This window comes from Aspergillus welwitschiae, assembly GCF_003344945.1.
Source record: "Aspergillus welwitschiae strain CBS 139.54b unplaced genomic scaffold BDQ94scaffold_29, whole genome shotgun sequence".
In the NCBI taxonomy this organism is placed as follows: domain Eukaryota; kingdom Fungi; phylum Ascomycota; class Eurotiomycetes; order Eurotiales; family Aspergillaceae; genus Aspergillus; species Aspergillus welwitschiae.
The window spans coordinates 227580-249452 of record NW_020798723.1 but is presented as its reverse complement, the minus strand read 5'-3'; the positions used below and the strand labels follow the sequence as shown (position 1 = coordinate 249452).

Genomic DNA, 21873 nt, shown 5'->3' with positions numbered 1-21873 from the left:
CCCACCGCCCTTGATCAATCTTAGCCAATCAGAATGTGAGCCGCCGTGGGTAGGGCACACACCAGTCATTTTCTGTATCCAAGCCATTTGAGGCCTATCGACTTCCTTTTTTCCTTCCTTTCCATATTCCATCCCACTACCCCAGCAAGTCGACAAAATGGCTCCCAAGAAGACCGCCGGTGCTGCCAAGGAGAACGTCTCTCTCGGTCCTTTGGCCGGAGATGGTATGTACAACCCAGGGCACGCTTCACGAATTTACGATTTGAGACCATGTCTAATCTGAGATTGAATTGCAGGCAAGCTCGTTTTCGGTGTTGCCCGTATCTTTGCCTCCTTCAACGATACCTTCGTCCACGTCACCGATCTGAGGTTCGTCACATCTTAAAGTACCCGATTATCGACTGCACGAAATTCCGTTCTCCGGTGAACATTTTGCGCCCCGCGATGGACTAGGAGTCGGATATCGTGAATTGTCGCATAGGTTATTGCGCGGGATACAGTTGGCTAACTGATTGGGATAACAGTGGTCGCGAAACCATCTGCCGTGTCACCGGTGGTATGAAGGTCAAGGCTGACCGTGACGAGTCTTCCCCCTACGCTGCCATGTTGGCTGCTCAGGATGTTGCTGCTCGCTGCAAGGAGCTTGGCATCAACGCCCTCCACATCAAGATCCGTGCCACTGGTGGTATGTGAACGAGCGCTATAACAGCACCAACTCAAGAGACAAAACTAATCTTCGATATAGGTAACGGCACCAAGACCCCCGGTCCCGGTGCTCAGTCCGCCCTCCGTGCTCTTGCCCGTTCCGGCATGAGAATCGGCCGTATCGAGGACGTCACCCCCACTCCCTCCGACTCTACTCGTCGCAAGGGTGGTCGCCGTGGTCGTCGTTTGTAAGCATGTGCGGGTTCACTTATTCCAAGTTGTGCGGAGCTTCTCCGCATGGTTGGATTGGAGCGGACTTGGCCTTGCTTGCCGTATGTGGATGGAATAAACGCGGAGAACGGCCTTTATCGCCTGGTCTTCAATTTATTACATACCCAAAAGTGTGTCTTTCGGTTCTGGATTTAGGTAGTCTGCTGTCTTCGTGGCGGTTGCTCTAGTCAATATAATGAACCTAGAACTGATATGGTCCTTGATTGTAACTTTCTGCGTAGAGAATCACAGTAGATAGAACATGCGTATAGAATCTATGCAACCTGCCAGTGCCTATTCCTTGCGTCTTGACACATCTTGCGCTTGTGAGTTGAGCCGAAAGATATGGCAGGCGATGGTTTTTGATACTCCGTAGCCGGGCTCCTTATCCCGCAATCAAGCTAAGATAAGCACATTTTATCGATCTACCCAGAGCTTCCCTCCACCTTCCTGTCCCTGCCACGATTTTTTACACGTCGATTCTTTTCGGACTTATCGAATTTTTCCCATGCTTTAACGTCTCGCTCACCATACATGTACCATTATCGCCATCATTTATCTCCACTCGGCCTACCTGATTTGACGTCAGCTTTGCGATCCGATCTTTTGCACATGCGACACGACCAAACACAGCGATCCCACCGTTGAGATATCCATAACGCAGACATGACATCCTCTCTCTCACCGTCCCCTACAATCCTTGTCCCTCACCTCCCACCAAAGACCTTTGTCGGTATCGACCTAATAACCTTCACCTCCACCCCCAACTTCCACGGCATCCGCGACCTCCCCTCAGGATGGCACTTCCTCTACACCGGAACAACAGAAAGTCTATCCCTCCGCAGCGGCGGCTGGTTCTATGTCGGTGACATAACCAAATTTAACGAAGCCCAAGCTGGCAGCGTCGCGCTCACCACCCCCTCGCACCCCGGCGCAGACATAATTGTCTGGAAATGGAACACCGACACCGAGACCCTAGCCCCATTAACCATCGACAGCGACGCAGACAAACAAGAAGCGATGCGCCACAAAGCGAACCTGGGAGCTATATGGCAAAGGGGTGGATTATTCCGGTACCGCAGTCGGGTCTCACCGGCGGCTTTGGCGCAACAGAATGCTGGACATCCGGTACAACTTGAAATCGACGAGGAGGATGAGGAAGAAGGAAGACAGACCTGGAAGGAACTGACGGATAAATTGACGCCGCGGCTTTTGACGCGCGTTGTGGGCGATCCGGCTCTGGATGTGGATGGTCGGCCGCGGTGGATGGTTACGTCTGCTAGCTCGGCGCAGAGGGACACGGATGTTATACCTGGGCTTATGGATTCGGCGGAGGCGACGGAGGAATTAGAGAAGGTTACGGGGGAGAAGGAGAGCGAGTTCTCTTTTCTGCCGATTGATTTGAAGAGGACGTGGCGGGAGGGGGCTATTGGGCGTGAGAGGACGGAGGCGGCGCAGGATCGCTCGTGGGCGTTGGGTGACTTGATACATCGGGTTTCTGTGGATGCTGGGGGGGATGAAAGTGTTGGGGAGGCTCAGGTGCTTGGGGAGCTGCAGTTTGCGTTCTTGATGATCTTGACGCTCATGAATTACTCTTGCCTCCAGCAGTGGAAGAGGCTGCTGGAGTTGGTTCTGACGTGTCGGGCGGCTATACGGGACAGAGAGGCCTTGTTGGCTGGGGTGTTGAGGTTACTTTTACTGCAGCTCAAGAGATGTGATGATGTTGAAGGGGGGCTCTTCGACCTTGATGGTGAGGAAGGTGGTGAGTTCCTACGAAGACTACTCGTGAAGTTTAGACGGTCGCTTCATGAGATCGTCGATGGAACTGAGTCAATGGTGAAGACTGAGTTTGACAAGCTCGAGGCTTGGGTCAAGGAGGAATATGATTGGGAGCTGAACCGTGAAGTCTTTGTTCGACGGGGTATGGTTCAATTGGAGGATGGTGAAGAGGTGGAGCTTGATATGCATGATGATGATGAAGACGACGAACTAGGAGAGTATGCTCCGATGGTGGTAGATCTGGGAGACAATCCCACGCAGGATCGTGTAGATATGGGAGAGGCTTGACGGCTTCAACGAGTTTGTGCATGAGTCTATACGCAGTGTATGATGATTTCGAAGACAGTATTTAATCTTAACTAACCATATCAACACAACAGTATAAGTCTGTAGTAGTGGAAACTATTGTTACTAGTAGCTGTGGTCTCCCGGTTGGCACTGTAGATCTATCTGTAGCGACTAGCAACTGCTAGGTGATTATAGTACTACAGCTAAAGCGGACCGGAATATACTATCTTTACTAGTAGTGGTAGTACAGATAATCTCACTTAGAAGCCGTGAGTCACTAGCAATATACTAATAGATCCAGCACAATTCCCAATACTACATACACTAAGGTTCGAAAACCTGTTTATGCCCAGTAAACAAGAGCTTAATACTATCCAGTTTTCAGACCCTAACGCCAGGGCGCCACTTCATGTACGAGCCTCTAGTGAGTACTACTATTTGGGTAAGATCATGGCCTAGATATATATATAGAATTCGCACCAAAGAACGCAGGAACGATCGAAGACTTCTGAGGAATGAACGATACCAGATCGCCGAGTAGTAACATGCCAGAGTGGTGTAAACCTGTTCTACGATGACCGAATTAGGAGATTTTATTGGCATGTGTACTGGTGTGCCTGGAAATGATGTAAGTGTAGATAATCTTCCTAGTAGTGTATAAGTCATAAGCTGAGAAATTCACATGAAAACCTGTCTGATTCAAAATTCTTTGAGTAGCTATTAAGCTTATCATAGCCTTTGTCCGTTCATCGGCAGCTGGCATATTGCCCGATCAGATCGATCATCGCTACTCGTGAACGGTTTGTTCGGTGGGTTCTCATCTTACAGGTCTATTCAGCGAGGCTCGATCTGTATCTAAAAGCTGGTGCAGTTACTACGCAGAGGTGGGTAGAGAATGCGTAGTCTCCACTAGTAATTACTACTTAATTCGATAACCCTCAGATGCGGCTGCACAGATCACCGATAATATGCATACGTTTTTCAGTAGTGTATCATAGTGGAAACTTAATCTCAGTAGTTGGCGCCTACTGAGAGATGGCATCGGAGAATCCAAACAAGCGTGACATGTCACATGAGTCTATCATTCCACTCTAAAAAAGTACCTGAGAAAATAAGTTAAGTATATACAGTAAGTCCAGTTCTGCTACCCCGCTCAATCTCACCCACCACCTTTCCTACAATCCATTCTGCACGAGTCCTTCCAGCGGGCTCGAAGTCCTTCTCCTCCCAAAACAAAACATCATCATCATCATGTCCATCATTGTTATTAGTGTTTACTGCTCAACTTCACCATCAATGACATATCCCCACTCATGGGCCGCCTCGCCCTTCATGCCGAACATGATGGCCTCGAGCCAGGCCTTGATCTGAGCAGCATATCCGGCGCGTTCAGCACCGGCCTCCTGCATGTTCATATCTACGTCTCCGTTGCGAATGAGCTTGACAGGAGTGACGAAGAACTAAATATCACAATTAGTCACCATACACACGGAGTGAAATAGAAGGGAAAAAGAGGAAAGGAAAACTCACAGCAGTACCACAGACAAACGACTCCACAATTCTCCCCTCCTTCCAAGCCTCCTCAACATCGCCAATAGTGAAGTGCTTCTCGACAACATCAACAGCAGCGAGCTTGCCCACGGACTGAGTCAGACGCTCCCTGGCCAACTCCAGCACACTACGACGAGTAACACCCGGAAGGATGAGCTGACTCTCCAACGACGGAGTAACCAGCTCCAGCTTCTTCGTCTCCTTGTTCTCCCACACCACGAAGAAGTTACTGGCACCCGCTTCAGTCACCTGACGGTCTTCACCGAACAGCCACAGCACCTGGTCGAACCCAAGCTCCTGCGCCTTGCCATGCGCCAGCAACGACGGACCATAGTTGGCGCCGAGCTTCGCGTATCCGAAACCACCAGGCCAAGCGCGGATGCTGTCAGGCTGGGAAGCGTAAAGCTTCAGCCCAGACGGAACGCCAGGCTGCTCGGACACCTTCTTCGAGGGGTCGGGCCACGGCACGGCGATGATGAAAAGAAGGGCTTCCTTGGGTGTCTGGACGCCCAGGTGTGGGCCGCTGCCAATCATCGCGGGACGAAGGTAGAGGAAACGACCGGGTTGATCCTTGGGTAGCCAACCTACAAAGAGCAAAGATGTCAGTTCAACGTTCAGGGTTCTCTCTCAATCGCGGAAGTCACATCCGGAAATTGAATTGGGTCCAACTTACGAGGTCCATCGATCTGCATCAACTTAGCAATGAGGCGCTTGATCTCCTCATACCGGAACGAGGGCAAAGAAGACCGCTTAGCGCTGTTCATCAGACGCTCGCCATTGCAGTCAGGCCGGAACAGACGCAGCTTTCCATCAAATCCCCGGTACACCTTCATACCCTCGAAACACTCGGTGGCATAGTGCAAGCACGAGGCCGTGGGCGGGATGCTCAAGTTCTCGAATGGCCGCACCTCAGGAGTTTCCCAGCCATTGGCGACGGTCCAACGCACAGTGACCATGTGGTCGGTGCAGTGGGAGTGGCTCAATTTTTCGGGGGAGCCAGGAAGAGGCACATCGCGAAGGTTGGTCGAGCGAGTAACCTTGACGACGGAGGCGTCGAGCTCCGCAGGAGAAGGCGCAACAGAACCCATGATTGTGTTGTTGTGTATGAATTGCGAGGAAAGTGATCAAGAAGAAAGAGAAAATGAAAGGTATTATATGCGGAATTGATTGGGCGCAATTGAATCCCGCGACTAAAGATGCTTTATGAGTCACCGAACAAGTGACTGACCCTGGCGATCCTAAGTACCTTATGCGTCACAACTTTCGGTTCCGTAACCCGAGAGGCGGGAGAGAAACCAACTAGTTGCAGAAATTGAAACCTGCGCACGACAAGGTGAGGTGGCAAAACGAGTCGTGAGAGAGCAATTGAGATGGCAAACTTTTTTTCTACAGACGAGGACGAACCGTTGATTCTATCTACTGAATTTAAGGAGCACCCAGACAATCCCCGCAGAGGGGAGGGGGTAACCCGAGAAAAAAGTTTTTACTCTTGACTTGCCGGTTCGGGTGCCTTGATTCTATGGGACAAACTCCCTTTTTTGCCATCGATATCCGAGCCTCCACGCGATATGCAACGTCCCGCCGTTGTTCTTGACAGGGCGCGAATTGACAGGACATGCGGTGATAGGCTGATGTCGGTCCCTTTGTCGCGTCAATTTGGTAACAGATTCGATATATTTCTATATCAGACATCAGACTCCATAATATGCATATCAATCGGCTTGATGCGTTGAGCCCCTCGTACCGATTCTAACCGAAGGCGGTGTCTCTCCCTGATTAGATAGACGGCGGCTTATCTTTCCGAAAACGGAGGTGAAAGGAGTCATGTTCGCCTTGATTAGGCAATATCTTGAGAGGTTACTCTTCCACTTAGCTGGGAGGTGTTTGCGGCCTGGGTAGGTATTGATTAGTAGCTTAGTTGACTGGTTATTATTGCAGGCCGTCTAGACTCAGGCTTGTACGCTTTTTCGTGGTATTCCAGCCATTTGAGTCTTAGAGTATGATTCTCGCTTTCGTTGAAAGCGGATACAGATTCTTCTTTCTTAGTGCTCAGAGACCGTGAAACTTGCATAGCAAGTCGAATAGTCCCATGGTGAGTTTATGTGGAAATGAAACACAGTATCCGCAGAGTAAATCGATCCCATTGCCCTCATACTAACGCTCAACCAGAGGTGTGTGGGATGCATTCCACAGAAGCCCAGGCGCACATACCTTTCGAGTTAGAACGAGTCAGAGCGTCCGGAACACGTAAAAAGCACACTATAACTACTACTTAACCGTATATCACGAACCCGTATTACATTCAGCAGAAGCTAAAAAGGCTAGAAGCACCCAGAAAGACTGGAATGCCGTCGATGCATGTTGCAGTCATTCTTGATTGGAGACAACAGATCGTTAGAAGGTGTAACTTGAGTGCTTATCTGGAACTCTATTAGCCAACTCCTGCAGTCACCGCACGCAAGGGTACAGGAAGCCTCGGGGTTTTATTTGAGCCACATGGACAACCCTACTGGAAGAGAGGAAACTGTCTAGAGGAAGACTACTTTGTACCATGGACACTTGTAGGACCACGGATGCCCAGCTCTTGGGTCTCTCTTCCGAATGGTGCCCGAACAGAAGAATGTTATTGTCGGGCCGTTGAGCTGTCCGTCAGTACCTCTTGAGGTTACAGAAAGAGGGCTATTGTTAAGGAGTAAACTATTTTTTGCCCGGAGGCCACCGTCTGCATATTGATTGGCGCTTAGGCCGTGGAGGTAAGGACGAGTCTCGGTGATTGGATCGGTGCAGGGAGACCGAAGTATATGATGCCAAGTGCTTGTACCTTACTAACCTCTCCCCCCTAGCAGACTCCGGCCGAAAAAGCGTTGCCCCAGAGTTCGAGGCGTTTGAGATGCTGGGGAATCGCGTGCTGCTGGTTAGCAAAACCGCGCCGCGCCCCATCGTGATCCCGTCATCGAGATTGGTGGCGAATTTAAGGAGGAGGGCGAGCATCAGGGAATGAAAGCCTGGTTAACCCTCGTAACAAACCGAAGATCGAAAGGAGTTCAGGCTCATGTCACAGTGATGTAAAAGGCCGTTTCTGCACAAATCGGTCGTGCGGCGGGCTGTCAGGTGATCCGACCCATTCATTGTGATCCTCTGAGAGTATCCAAAGCCGCGTATGCACAGTTGCCTCCCAGGATCCTACGGCAACAGATGACCGGCGCAGTGTAACTTTTGAACCATTAATGATCGACGGGCGCGACCTTCGCCGCAGGTGCTATGTGGAGATGGGGCTTTAGCCAGCTCGCGCCCCTCCCGACCCTATTCTGCAAGGAGGATGACCACTCGGTGCATACAAATGCGCCCCAGTGGATGCCATACTGTGTCAAGAGGAGAGAGATCTCTGGTCCTCGATTTAAGCTTATAACACGAGAGCTCTAGGCTCTGGTAATAGTCCCACTGCAAGAGGTTCTGTTCTCAGGTTAGTCGCCCAGCCGGATTTGCTACGAGGCGTCACGCCACGGAATTCTGCACCGCACAAACCACATTGGTTCGAGCGAGGTACATAAGCAGGCGCCAATATCGAGCTGCTAACCAGGATCATCGAGAAGCTGCTGCGGGGCCATGCCATGGCAGGCTAGAACGGAGCATCACTCGCCGCGCAGTAAGGAAGCAGTGAGAGGATGCGAGCCCCGTTCTGACTGACAGGCGAGCCGGCTGGGCTGATGTAAGAAGCTGTCTGGTTCGGTAGCTATTCGTTTTCGAGGCGTGAGTGGACCGGCGACCTGATTTATGGTGGACCAACAAACCTCTACCAGTCTAGGATCTGGAGTCCTCCAGCTGGTGCTATTCCATAGTGTTGCGGGTCGGTGAACTTTTCCACCTATTGTATTTGCTGCATATCGGGGGAAGCAACCTGTCTGCCATATTGCTCGCCTCTCTTTCTTTTCTTTTCTTTTCTTTTTTCTTTTTTCTTTTTTTTTTTATCTTCTTCTTCGATTTCCACCCCCCCTCTCTGCCTTGTGCTTTCCCAGAAACTCTCCCTTACTTTGTTTTGCGGTTCGCTGGCCCGATGGCTGTTTTACCCGGCCTGTAAGATCGCTGGGAATGATAGTACCCGCAAGTAGAGTTTGACCTATGTCATGTATTGTATGCATTCGAGTCCTGAAATCCTATCGTGGTAAACAGTGCACTGGAACAACCCGACGGCCGTAGCGGCAAGATGGGGCGCGAGCCTTCCTGGCCTACCTTGTGGCACACTTATTTGACGGCCTGAGGGTACTGTGTAAACCAATTGCGGTGTCAGGGACCCCGTGCATACCTGTCAATTTAGGTGCCATCTCACGCTAAGCGGACTTTCCAGGCTTTCCAGCATGCGTCTGGGCTAGTGACACCCAAGCACTCACCTATAGCGCCTTGAGACTTGGACACTAGTCATTGCTTTGGGGATGCGATCATGGTGTCATTACCTGTACATCGGCCGGAACGAACGGTATAGGGCCGTAACCAATACCACGACAAGCTTGCTCCGTTGCGCCTCGCGCTGCTGCCAGACCTCTGCCCATCGAGGAACCCTGGGGAAGAAATCGGGCGAGCTGTCCACTTGTAGTAGCTGGGGTCCTTTTTAAACAGGGCCCCTTGTTAGGAACCGGAACTCGCCCCCAGAAATAACCGGTATTGATGCTTGTTTGCTTCCCGCTGAGGGGTCTTTCATACCAAGCAGGCGCTTTGGCTCAAAGTGATGCCCGTTAGTCATGGTTCCGGGCAGTTAGTTATCTGGTAAGCCTTTCTGCTTCTGCCAACCCTGCCCCTTCCCATCCCCAGACTCTCGTATAGAAGAAGTCTATGATCACGTGTATCATGGTGTTCTCCAGTTGCTGAACCATCTCATCACCTTCTGGGGTCATATCGCTTCCCCCCTCCAAAACCCCCACTGGGTCTTGTTGTCACCGCGGCACAAGTCCACAGCAACATCCACCGACCGTCGAAAGGCTGACATCCGTGTTTTGACGAAGTATGCCTATTGATAGGACTCCTGGAATAGGTTGCTCTTTGCATGAAAGTTAAACACCAAGATCGCGCGCTATACCGAAAATTTTGATAGGGTGAGGCGATTTAGCATTTTCGCCCCTGTTCCTGAGCCGATATTCGTTTCTTTGCAGCCCTTTACCCCCAAGAATAACTGGTTCAGATTGCAAAAGTATCACCGTACGTTCTTGTTGCGATTTCCCTGTCGTACCATTCGACTGACCCAAGAGCAGCCTCGACCACTAATTAGTGATGTGGTAGCATCCCTCGATCCTCTCAAATCCACCTTTCCTTTTCCCAAGGGGACATAGTCGCCTGAAATGAATTCCGAAAACCCAGGCAAACATCTTCCCTCCCTGGCCCCAGGGCCCCGCGGCCCTGTTGCAACGGGTTCAACCACATTGGCTAAGTCGAGGAAGAACTCGACCGCATGTTTGCCATGCAAGCAGGCAAAGCGAAAGGTAATACCTGGACTTTTAGCTCTTCTTACAAGCAGTGAGAATCACCAAGACGGTCAGGCAGGGGAGAAGAGAGATACTGTGTGGGCGTGTCTCACCGAGTCTGGAGCACTCAGGCCCATTTCGGAGGACCCTGCATCTTTGCTCTTCATCTGTCAATCACCTTCTTTGCTCTTCTTGCTAACGTAGGAGAATCACAGTGCAGCGGACGCCCGCCACCTTGCAAAGCATGCCAAAACACCGGGGGATGCATATTCGATGAGACGCTCGACCTTAGGCGGAAGGTCGCTGCGAGGCGCACCCAAGGGGAGCTAGAGTACTACCGAGGCCTGCTATACTCGCTTCTCGAGACGCTTCGATCCTCAGACGAAGAAAAAGCGCGGCAGATGTTGGAAAAGATCCGTGGGAATGCTCAATTGAATGACCTCGTCACTGTTATTGACGCGTCAGTCACTGACTTCAGTGATGCAAGTTCAGAGCACTCTAAAAGCGTCGGACCCGCGGAAGATATCCCATCACAGCACGAGCGCCCAGTCGTCGATGCCCACTTGCGGATAACAGTGGAGAAGCTATGTGATAGTCCCTTGTTTCAAGTACCTTCCGGACCTTGGACAGCTGTGACTAAGGATGACCATATCGTTTCGCACCTAATATCGCTATACTTCACTTGGGACCATCCATTATTGCAGGTCTTGGATCAAGAGATGTTCCTGGAACATATGTCTACCAAAGAAACCGACCCGAATTGCTGCACCCCGCTGCTTGTTAATAGTATATTAGCGGTGGCAAGTGTGTGTTACTCCCATCCTTCTTTCGAGTGGCTATTCTGACCACGACAAGATATATTCCGACTTTCCAGAGGCTTTCGCTATACCTGACGATGAGACGTCACGGGGAGAGCATTTTTATGCGGAAGCAGAGCGATTGTGGAACGCGGAGGAAGGCCGCGCTTCTCTGGCCAATATTCAAGCTGTGGCCCTAATGAGTCGTTTGTATGGCTTTTGCAAAGAAACCCCTTTCCTTTTTTTTACACAACCAAATCTAGACAGACGCTGACTAGTTGAAGTTTGAAATTCCGAGGTAAAGACGATTTAAGCTGGCTGATGCTCAGGCAAGCTGTACAGCTCGCACAGGACTTTGGCATGTTCGCGTCTCCGAGGACGAGACACCGCCAGTGGGAGAAGATGTCTCTTAGACTGCAGCATGCCTGTGCAATCACCGCTTGGGGTCTCTTTATCTTGAACTCGTATGGCTGTATCCCGACGTAAATCGGCCTAACTAACCGTCTTTATCCTGCAGGCAAATGTCCTTGCATAGTCGCAAGATTGCAGAGTTGAAGCCACCGAAATACAAGCCTTATCCCCAAACTGCACTCGATGATAAAATCATGTGGACACCGTATCCTCGCTTCAATGAAGTCGACCACATTAAAAAACCGGCATATCTACGATTTGTCATGACCAAATTGATCGATTTGACCGAGATTGTCGCGGACATACCGGATCTGCTGTTCGACAAAGGGATTGACATGGCAATTGGCGAATTGTGGATAGCGGCAAATAAGAAATGCGTTCGCTTGCAACGATGGCTTGACAGTCTTCCGAACGACATCGAAACCGACGATGAGAAACCACCACAGATCTTATACCTGTAGTAAGGAAGATGAGCTCCACAGAGCGAGAGATGCACACCGTTTCTGACTATGAGTTTAGTATAGGGTATCACCATACGATCATAACAGTGTTCCAATTTTTCCTAGAGCACCAACATTTCGGACCAACCTCCCATCCATCGGAATTTGAGCAAGCCAGGTCATACCAGCTTCGATCGGCGAAGCAAGTTGTCCATTGCCTCCGCTCGTACCATGAGTCCTATGGGTTGCGGCAGATACCCAGGCAGATACTCGAGCCCACCCATAGTAGTCTCCTTGTTTTCTTAGGCGCCTTGAACGAGGACGATTCTAAGGATGCGTTCGTGGAATTGTGTCGGTTTCTGGTGGCTTTCAGCAAAAGATTCGCGTTAGCCAAGGAGATGCTTCGCAATCTAGAGAACATTGTTCACTCCTCGAGACTCACGTTGCCCCCGGAAGCCGTTGCTGTACTGGATCACAGGGGGCAGGATACTTCACAATGGCTGTGAGTCCGGGACATAGCATTATTGGCCGAAGCGGGCATTGTTACTTCCTTATTGTTTTGCATCGAGTCATATAGAGATGTCATATGAAATGGATTGTGGATGAAAGTCGCAAAGAACAGGTTCAATCGGAAGGCATGATCAAGGAAGTTCAGATCCTGTACCACGGAGGGGGGGTGGCCTCAGCAGCGTTAATGTGTGTTTCCTGGAAAATTAAGCAGCATATGTTCTGAATGACCACGATAAATTGTCAGTAGGAGATGGCAAGAATCTACTCAGATGAGAATCTCAAAGCAGAGATGATGGAATAGATATAGGCATTGAATGGAGACGAAAGTGGCGTGAGCCAGTGGACGACAGTTACGAGTCATGGAGACTGAACCCGGAGACCTGGCAGTCCGCCTGCTTTGGGGCGAACCTGTCAAGGCAGGACGGAGCCAGTGATAGCTGGTCTTGCCGGTAGGATAAGATTTCCGGGACAGCGCACCAATAAATTCTTACGCCAAACACGTCAAGGGCGCCCGCCGGCCTCCCTTCCACCCTCCAGAAGCCCATCTACTTATTCTCTTCTCTCCTTACCGCCGACCAGCAACTTTCCTCTGGTTGTAGAAAACCTTGCTTGTTTTTGGTGGCGTTCATCATATACTGCCTAAGTATCTTCCGGCAAGGAAGAATTTCTTCATTCGTACAGCTTAGCACCGCTTCTCGTGGCTGGCTTTCTATGTCGATTGCGTTACAACTGCACGCAAACCCTCATAATGGGAAAGACAGCTGTTCCATCCTGTGGCCATACCAACTTGCCCTTACTTTTTTTTCCCTCTAACTAAAAGTTACTAGCTAGCTTCTAAGGTATGGGTTTCATCTTTTAAGGCCAATCGTCTAGGGGAAGAGTCACCCTTCTCCTCCCAACCCCCTATAATGCTGCATAATCGAGTCTTACTGTGATTTTTGTTGGATACCACGAGTCTTTCTAGAGACCCGTCTATCATGTAAGTAAGGGGTATCACCCGCAGTCAGGCTTGCCCGATGCCTTTGAGGCCTCTTTACGGCATCATGAACCAGCACACAGGGTAGTAAGGTTTAAGGTTGTCAGCCACAATCTAATCCTCCGTAGATAAGTAGGAAAGATCATCATTGACTACTATATCTGTCTATGAATCACGAGTTCTTGTTGAACGCATGAGTAGGCAAATTGACTCTTGGAGGTATTTAATAACTATACCAACTTAGGCAAATAACGCAAGAGTTTCTTATGATATCAATAGTATGTGTTGTTGTTCTATAGATGCTCTTTCGTGATCTGATAAGGACAGGGAGAGTGCGCCAAGTACAGCCACAAACTTGCCACCAAGGATGGACACATAGTAGTACCAGAATACTCACGAAAGTCTACACGGACTATTCGACTTATACTATGCTGCATATGCTCCGTATCTATTCCGTTCTCACAATGACTTCGAAACACCCTATAAGTTAACGGGCCTACCTGATATTTGATCCTTAGAAGTTTGAAGTATATATGCATGCATAGCAGCATGCAGCCTCGTATGGAGTAACTCGGTATTGGACGGGAAACCAACACATATACACCTGTTGTGCCACCAGTCAATCAGTCCGGGTAGCAATTCTGCACCGCCATACTGAAGTATTTGGAGATTGCAATTGCACAGAAGATAGCAAAATTATGCATTTGAATGAACATTGGTTAAGGTGACCATTTTTTGCATCGCTAGACTGCTAGTATACCCCGTCTCCCAAAGTTTGGAGTATTGTCCATCCGTAGAACTCTGTACTGTACCCGTACAACGGTAGCAACTGGGAGAAATCCCCCTTCGTGGCGCTGTGGCTGGGATTACATCTGGACTATGGTCTAGCCCGACTCATTTTCCCAACATGAAGGAGAGGGGGATTAAAGTGGTCCCTGACGCAGCAGAGGGGGGTTCACCATGGACAGCTGTATGTTCCCTACCAGTATTGGAATGTTTCTCCCCGCACCCATTCATGGTATCTTCTTACAAAGTAGCGGGAAAGAAAATAGGGGAGGGATTTAAATTCTCCTATTCTTAGAGCGAACGGGGGATTTCAAGAATGGATCGGCCACAGATCATCAACCGTAATCCGCCAATTTGATACCGAATTTCTGCGTCGTGCAAGGCGGGGGGCGACGGCCTTGCCTTTGGGGTCTGAGCTGACCTTTTCATAGACGCTAATTCGTAGTATCACGAAACGCTAATGTGTTATCGTCGATGTTACTAGGGTACCTAGTAGGCGTCTAGGCCTGTAAAAGACGCCCTGGCAACTTTAGTCTGCTCTTGGAAGGTTGAACACAATGCATACCAGAGGAAAATGCCTCAAATGATGCAATGCAGAAGGCCACGAAAATAGAAAGAGAAAAACAGAAAAAGTAAAAAAGAAAACATCCCCGAATCATACCTATCCATTACTGTCATTCATGCATAGGGCAAGTCCCAATGAGTCTTGGGATTTGTTGTTTAATTAGGTATTATTGGTGGGTTATCGTCAGCTGAACAAGGATGTCTGGAAGACGAATAAATTTGTATGTACTCCCCACCTATCTATCTAGCTATCCTGACTACTTTGTATTCATCTGAATGATTAACACGAATCTGAATATCCCATGCAGAGGTATGATATGATGACCCTCAAGGGTTTGGAGGAACGTGTCTCAAAAAGAGAAAGAACAATACACGGTGATACAGAAAGAAAAAATTGGGAAACCTAAAAATGACTCCTGATCCCAGCGGGGTCCTCTGCCACCGCCTCAACAATACTTCTAGATGCTATGTAATTGCAACCAACAGCGCCGGTTGGCTCACAGCCCAGATACGGTCACCATACGGTTTCCAGGAGGGGATAGGGGCGGTCTCATGCCGTCAGAGCACGTCACGCGACGGGGCGGTGGGCCGTGGCAGGAAAGAAGCGGTTAGACTGGCTGTTACGGCCACTTTGCGGGAATCAAGAGTCATACATCATCCCCATAGTTACTTCGTTACTTGGTAGTTATCTTGCAGGCCTGACCGTCTTCTGCTGCCAAGCTGCTGCTGCTCCTCCTCCTCCTACTTGCTACTGTTTCTACTACTTCACTGTTCTCCTCATTTTCCCCACCCCCTTCTCGGACACATTCTCTCGTGTATTTCCATCTTGTCTCAGCATCATATTCATAATTCATCTGCTGGATTCTCCCAGAATTGACTTTCCCCACCGCCGTTCCTCCCTCCACCCCCCATTCTAGAGCTCCAGCTGAGTCCTCCTTCCATCATTGCGTCAACACTAGTTATCCTTTCCAGGTAAGCGAATCAATTTCATGTCCCTTATCAGTCATTGCAATGTTGTCCTTTCTCTATCGTTCCAAACTTCTTGAAACGGCTTCCTCTCCGCCTTCAGAAAGTCTGCTGGACAAGCCAAGACAACAAAGAATGTGAGCGGCTTCGCATGGCACCTATCTTATCAACCTGCTTCCGACTACATATGTACAATCCCTGCGCCAGAGTTCGCCTCGTGCCCTCTTCTGCAGCTCCTCTGCTAGCTCCCCTACTCGCTAGATAGTGCTCTCTTCCATCTTTCCTCTGGGAGCACGTCCCTCCACATTGAACACCGCCCCTGCATCCTGTCCTGTTTCCGTGACCTATGTATGCACAGCTGCCCTGTGCTAGCTCCAATTCAAACCCAACTCTGATCACTTCCCCGCCATCGAGATTCAAAGGCTCATGTGACACTTGTTCATTGCTCGGCTTCAATGCTCCGATGAGACTGATGATTGTTAGAATCGATTTCCAGTACATACCGAAACCATATTTATCAGACCAACCAGACAATCATGTCGAGTCAAACAGCCCCAGTCATCCCTCCCCGACCGTCAAGATCCCCTCAACAAGGCCTTGCACCTCCCTCAGCAGACATGCCCAGGATCCCTCCTCGTCCTACTCACCGCATTGAGCGCTCTGTGTCTCCCTACCGCGATAGCTATGCACCTTCTCCCTTGAACGACCTGCCCAATGGTTCGGGTATGAAGCGTACCCCCTCGACCGATCTGCCTCCTCGTCCGCCAAGTGTCACAATTCCCTCTTTGGGTGAAGAGGGTATCGAGTACGAAGATTTGGATGTTGGCAACGTCTCCGACACCCACCAGTCGACCCCCGCGGAAACACGCAACGTGGGAAGCGATCTCAAGCTCCATGCGCCAAGGCCATCTTTACCCTCCTCCAGTGCCAAGGCCAAGGTGCAGGCTGTCACACGTACAGATTCCCGTCAAGCTGCTGCAGCCGGTCTGGGCCGTGCCGGGTCTCCTCTTCATGATGATCATGCCGAGAGGCCCACTCGCTCATCGCATTCGCGGGCTAGTGGCTCACGCGCTGAATCTTCCACCGCGTCCGCAGATCGCCGACAGTCACTCCACGGTGACGAACATGGGATCCCGGAGATTGGGCAGAGAGTCCCCATGTACCCCAACGCGGGCGATGTCCAGGCTCCGTCCCCAAGTCCATACGTCGTGGAGCACCAGCAGCAACGTCCAGGTCGGAGTCACAACAGAAGCCGTAGTGGTCGTGAGGCCTCTCTGCCACCCGGAAGTTATGGCCTGCATGGGCACGGTGTACCCGCGAACGACAAGTTCGAAAAGGCGTGGTACGAGAAGCACCCTGAAGAATATGTCAAGGAAGAACAAGGCCAATATGGTCCCGGTGTTGGCACGCCTAGACCAGATTGGGCTTTGAGCAGCGACGACCTGAACAAGATTGTTCGAGGTTCTGCCGTCACTGGCTCTGGACTCGGTACGTTATCCAATAATACACATTTATAGACAGAACGATAGTGCTGATGATAATATCCAGGCACCTCGCCTGCTGTGGTGGGAACTCCAGAAGAGGAAGTCGGTTATATTGCCTCTGACGAGTATACGCATCGCTTGTCATCGCCGCCTCCCGAGTCGCGCCGCGATTCTCGTCCGGCGTTTGAGTCCCCACTCCGCAAGTCAAGCTTACCAGCCACAGAGTCTCAGGCACAAGGAGAAGACGCGGTGGAGAAGGATGCAGGCGAGAAGTCAGAAGCACCTCGAGTGATCCATGTTGACGAGCCGTATCACCACTTGCACCACCCCGATGGCTTTGCTCAAATTCCGGACCCGGAAGAGCTCAACCGCGGCGTCGCTGATGGCAATGAAGACGACGAGCCCATATTGGCTGCTGACGAAGTGCGTCCCGAGTCGGCTTACCAGCATCCTGCTGTCTCGCCTTCGTTCGAAAGGAGTGGTAGTGTCGATTATGAAAGCAGAAGTCACACCCCTAGTGTCACGCACAGCAGGTCTAACAGCCGGGCTGCTAGTGTACAGAATAGCATGCCTGCTTTGACACGATATGACTCGCGCGAAGAGCACGGAGGCGTCTACACCCCTCTTGAAGATGTTGAAGAATATGAGCCCCTGTTCCCTGAGGATGATGCGAAGGACAAGAAGACTGTCTCAACTGCAGAGCGCTTTAAGCAGCGTCCGGAGCTCAAGCACCGGTTCCCTAGCCAGGATATCTGGGAAGATTCGCCTAACAGTCTGCAGCTGCACGCCACGGTGTCTACCCCAGAGGGCCCCAAGCAGGAGGCGTTCGAGACTCCTGAACAAGAGTCGTTCCGTCGGAGCCACGCGAGTCATTTGGATCCCCATCAGGTCGCGACGCAGATCTTGGAATCCGAAGAGCATGACGAGAAGCCTCCTGCTCGACCGGAAGTGGCCAAGCAAAGATTTCCCAGCCGTGACATCTGGGAGGATGCGCCTGAAAGCCATACACTAGTGACGACCATAGAGCCGTCAGAGGAAGAGGTCAAAAGCCCAGAAGTTCCCTCAAAGCCAAGCATTCCACTACGCCCTCAGAAACGTCCGCAGCAAGCCCCAGCAGTGGATGCGTCAACGAAGCCGGTCACTTCCCCTACTGAAAAGCGTCAACCACCAGTCATCCCGGATAGACCCAAGCCTCAAATTCCAGCCCGTCCAGCCAAGCCTATCTCTCGTGCAAGTCCCGAAGAGTCAAAGGATGCAGCCCCCAAACCCAAACCGGCCGTGCCAGCGCGTCCTGGCGGTAGCAAGATTGCTGCTTTGAAGGCAGGATTCCTGTCGGATCTGAACTCACGGCTGCAGCTTGGCCCGCAGGCCCCTCCCAAGCCTCAGGAGAAAAAGAAAGAGGAAGAGGCCGCCCCAGTAGAGAAGCAACCTTTGAGTGATGCTCGGAAGGGTCGTGCTCGTGGACCTGCGCGGAGAAAGCCTGCCGTTGAGAAAGCCAGCACGAGGTTACCCACCATTCCTGAGGTCAAGATCACCACAACGTGGAATGTCTGGCAAGTTGGTGAAGACGGTAACTTGGTCGTTGGATCTGAAGTCAACCCTGCTGCTCCTGATACCAAGCCCGATACCATGGCCCCAGCGATTGCAAAGAACACCGCCGGTGAATCTGTCGATCCGCAGCCATTACCGGCGAAGGAAGAACAAGCCCCAGCTTCACCAGAGGACACGACAGTCACCGAGTCCAAGGAACCTACATTCACCGAGGCTGCCCACTCAATCCCAACAACCACCGACAGTGCGGCTGAACCAAGCCCCGCTGTAGAACCCGTGGTCAAGGAGGATGTTCCCATTGCCAAAGAAACCTCATCCCCTGAGCAAGACGTCGAAAACGTCGCCGAAACCCTAGCCGCCTCTGCGGACGGCAAACGGCCTTCGGAAGGTGACATTGGCGAGATCCAGTGAAGTACCGGCTATTGACCGTTATCTGATTCTACATGTTGATTTCTCTTTCCTTTTTCTTTTCCTTTACTCCTTGAGACACTCGTGCACCCCACTGTCTTGTTTCATTCCCTCGATAGCACATACACGCATAGTACTACCATACCTCTGTGCAGTAGCTATAGAGCACCAACAACGACAACAACATACGACCACCGCCAGTCGACAGAACGTAAGTACGGCTAGCCAGCCAATCAGCCAGCTTCGCTGGAGTGCCCACTTCCAACCGTTTCTATTCGTATCTTCCATCCATCGTACATCATTCTTTTGGATATTTGTGTGAAGGGCGATCACATACACATTGCGCCTGCCCCTTGGTACCTTCTACTAATTATCATCCTTCACTGAGCCGAAGTTCAATCATTTTTCGCTTACTGATCACTATAATAATACTCCAGAGATGAGATAGGGAGAATAGGTTTTTATTTTTCTTTCCCGGGAAATACTAAGAGTCATCGGTTTACATTATTATCTATTGCATATTATAGATGCTAGTAATAATGACTGTAATTGATTGATTGAATAGAGATGATGCATACATGACATGCATGCTACTAAGCTAATTCATTATGTCTGGGTTAATTACCCACAATGAAGGCTAAAAGACGGAGCAAATGAATAAATAAATGAACTTGGGAAAGTTTGGCAAATTCAAGTGAGAACTGAAAGAAAAGGAAAGATGTGTCTGTCCATCGGGGCTTGCTTTTGGAAATCGCTCCGGAATGGGTGGACAGAACTGGAAGATGGTATATTAAAAAAAATATGACGGCGCGTGGGTTTGAGAACCAGCTATTTTCGAGTTTCAGGTTTCAATTTCCCTATTTGGTTTGTTCTCATTCGTTTGTATACTACCGAGTCCTCGTCTCGCAAATTGTCATTCTTGGTTTGATATGGTGAAGCAACGGTATGAAATGGTTTGGATTATATGTGGTTTTTGTTTTTGGTACTTCTCTCTCTTCTTTGTATATCTCTAGGTGATTTGGGGTATCATTTTTATACTCAGTGGCTTAGTAGCGATGTTTGACTAGTGAGTTGGGTGTGAAGCAAGAGCAGCTATTCCGGCAAATGTCAGGTAGTCAAACTGCTTTTGAGATGGGGCCAGGTCCAGCCCATTTAACTGTTAGGTAGGTTCTTCAGGTCACCCTTCCCATCTTTGATCCACTCGGGATCGATGAGGCGCTCTCTTTCAGCATATAGCTGCTTGTAAGCACCGCGGATCGTACCATCGCTGACATGGGCCACCTGGGATATCTCCTTGGCGCTCTTGCCGTGTCCCATCAGGTACGATGCCATGTAGATGCAGGCTGCCACGATGGACAGGGGAGAACGTCCGGCCAAATCTCCCATCGTTGTCACGCGATCGGATAAAGCAGAGGAGACGCTGGTAACCTGGAAGGGCAGATCCAGAAGGTTACAGAAACGGTTGCAAAGGTCACTAGGCTTGGTGGAAGTAGTGGCGGTGTATGTGTCGTTGGGATCAGGGACACCTCCGCTGGAGACCACGGCATTGATCCGCTCGAGGTTCTGTGCAGTGAAAAACTTCTCCAGAGCTTTGTAGATACGCCCAATTTCCTTCCTTGTGACCTTGGTCACCGCGAAGATCTCAGTGAAGGTACGTGGCACCTTGCACTGGCGACAGGCGATAAATATACAGCCTGCAATGATCACATCCTGGGACTTTCCCTTGAATGCCTTGGCATCGTCCACAATCTTGAAGAGATACTTCGCTGTGTCTGCCACGTTCTTCTGAATGTTAAAACCATCGCAAAGAGCACCAATTTCCTTGTAGGCTGCCAGAAGAGCCTTGTTTGCCTTTTCACTCGATTGTTTGTTCTGAGCACGGTAAAGGTCGCGAACGCGGCCCGACCCACCACTAGCAATCTGGGTCTCTAGTTGATCACCGTTGAGAAGCGGGTTCATGGCATCTCCAACACGAGAAGGGTCGTCGTTGTTCTGATCGTCATTGGAGAATGTACGCCATTCTGAGTGCATGTCAATCTCCCGATCAGCGAGAACCAGACCACATGAGCCGCAAACAGTTTCGTGAGAGCCAGGGAACTCCAGATTCGGGGGAACCTCTTTGCACTCGGGGCAAATGACGTGGGCTGAGAGGTTCTTCTTCCATTGGCCTGGCTCGGCCCTAGCGGCAGCAGGGGAAACAGCAGCCATATTCAGAGGCAGCGTGGCAAGACTTGGATGTATCGTGTTCTGATTCAAGGGTGCGATTTTCGCGCAAGTGATCGAAAAACTCGGAGCTGCGAGTGCAACGGCTTACGAGTGGCAAGGTGAGGCTCACGTCCAAAGTCTGTTGAAAAGACTGTGATTCGGCGTGCTCACAGTGTAGCGGCGAGAAAAGATGGGACAGCAGCGGCGCGAATCGCTCAAACTGGTTTGCAATTACGTCTCCACGTCACTGCCTTTGTACTGATGTTAGCCTGAATGCCCCAAGCATATCTGAACAACAACTCCAATGGGAGACGAAGCATGAGATTCCCGAGTGAAAACTACATGATGAATGACAACGGTGAAGGTAAACCGGTAGTCACCGGCATGCAGTTTGTCCTCAAAGGAGGGGATCAGGTTCTATAAGCTAGCGCTTTACCTTTCCGGGCAGGTGAAGGACTCTTGGTCCTGCCAAAGTTCCCAGAGTAAAGCACTGAAGTACTCGGTGATCTCCTTCTCCAGCGTATTCCCCGAAACCTCGAAGCCAAACTTGCCCGACCGCGATGGAACCAGTCAAGGTCTCTCCGTGAGGGTTGTATCACGAAAAAGTGTCGCAGAGCAGACAAGGAAGGCCTTGTGGAAGAGGCGGCTGGGAAATTAGGAAGGGAGGGGGAACAAAGAACAACGAGAGAGAAGAGAGGGAAGGAAGAGAGAGCGAGAGAATTGAGGTTGAGGGGCGAAGCGGACAAATCCAACCTGGAGATGCACCTGACTTGGACTTCGCAGCCGTCC

At 50.5% G+C, this 21873-nt stretch overlaps 8 protein-coding genes across 8 annotated transcripts; 4 read left to right on the top strand and 4 right to left on the bottom strand.

Moving 5' to 3' along the window:
* The first annotated feature begins 81 nt into the window (after positions 1-81).
* Positions 82-1135, top strand: BDQ94DRAFT_148651 (40S ribosomal protein uS11). Its single transcript, XM_026767227.1, has 4 exons — positions 82-224; positions 297-369; positions 525-685; positions 746-1135. Exons 1-4 carry the CDS (start codon positions 158-160, stop codon positions 895-897), a joined length of 453 nt encoding a protein of 150 aa, XP_026623552.1. The 5' UTR covers positions 82-157; the 3' UTR covers positions 898-1135.
* A 254-nt stretch (positions 1136-1389) lies between these two features.
* On the top strand, positions 1390-3079 carry BDQ94DRAFT_68202 (AAR2 splicing factor family protein). The gene has a single exon (XM_026776310.1). The coding sequence runs from the start codon at positions 1582-1584 to the stop codon at positions 2980-2982; it is 1401 nt and encodes a 466-aa protein (XP_026623551.1). The 5' UTR covers positions 1390-1581; the 3' UTR covers positions 2983-3079.
* Positions 3080-4256: 1177 nt separating this feature from the next.
* On the bottom strand, positions 4257-5621 carry BDQ94DRAFT_172915 (branched-chain amino acid aminotransferase, cytosolic; the record flags this gene model as incomplete). Its single annotated transcript, XM_026772048.1, has 3 exons — positions 4257-4442; positions 4513-5117; positions 5207-5621. The coding sequence occupies 3 exons, from the start codon at positions 5619-5621 to the stop codon at positions 4257-4259; spliced, it is 1206 nt and encodes a 401-aa protein (XP_026623550.1).
* Positions 5622-6822: 1201 nt separating this feature from the next.
* BDQ94DRAFT_148634 (uncharacterized protein) lies at positions 6823-7479 on the bottom strand. The gene is made up of 2 exons (XM_026767226.1): positions 7044-7479; positions 6823-6953 (listed from the first exon to the last, which is right to left on the bottom strand). Exon 1 carries the CDS (start codon positions 7471-7473, stop codon positions 7231-7233), a length of 243 nt encoding a protein of 80 aa, XP_026623549.1. The 5' UTR covers positions 7474-7479; the 3' UTR covers positions 6823-6953; positions 7044-7230.
* A 2384-nt stretch (positions 7480-9863) lies between these two features.
* Positions 9864-12140, top strand: BDQ94DRAFT_161300 (putative C6 transcription factor; the record flags this gene model as incomplete). The annotated part of the gene is made up of 6 exons (XM_026769363.1): positions 9864-10004; positions 10202-10792; positions 10842-10993; positions 11068-11247; positions 11301-11654; positions 11714-12140. 6 exons carry the CDS (start codon positions 9864-9866, stop codon positions 12138-12140), a joined length of 1845 nt encoding a protein of 614 aa, XP_026623548.1.
* A 2163-nt stretch (positions 12141-14303) lies between these two features.
* On the bottom strand, positions 14304-14985 carry BDQ94DRAFT_148625 (uncharacterized protein). Its single transcript, XM_026767225.1, has one exon. The coding sequence runs from the start codon at positions 14563-14565 to the stop codon at positions 14407-14409; it is 159 nt and encodes a 52-aa protein (XP_026623547.1). The 5' UTR covers positions 14566-14985; the 3' UTR covers positions 14304-14406.
* Positions 14986-15972: 987 nt separating this feature from the next.
* On the top strand, positions 15973-18882 carry BDQ94DRAFT_161299 (Aim21 family protein; the record flags this gene model as incomplete). The annotated part of the gene is made up of 2 exons (XM_026769362.1): positions 15973-16924; positions 16985-18882. 2 exons carry the CDS (start codon positions 15973-15975, stop codon positions 18880-18882), a joined length of 2850 nt encoding a protein of 949 aa, XP_026623546.1.
* A 526-nt stretch (positions 18883-19408) lies between these two features.
* On the bottom strand, positions 19409-21812 carry BDQ94DRAFT_148622 (transcription factor SUA7). The gene has a single exon (XM_026767224.1). It carries the CDS (start codon positions 21085-21087, stop codon positions 20032-20034), a length of 1056 nt encoding a protein of 351 aa, XP_026623545.1. The 5' UTR covers positions 21088-21812; the 3' UTR covers positions 19409-20031.
* Between the last annotated feature and the right edge of the window lie 61 nt (positions 21813-21873).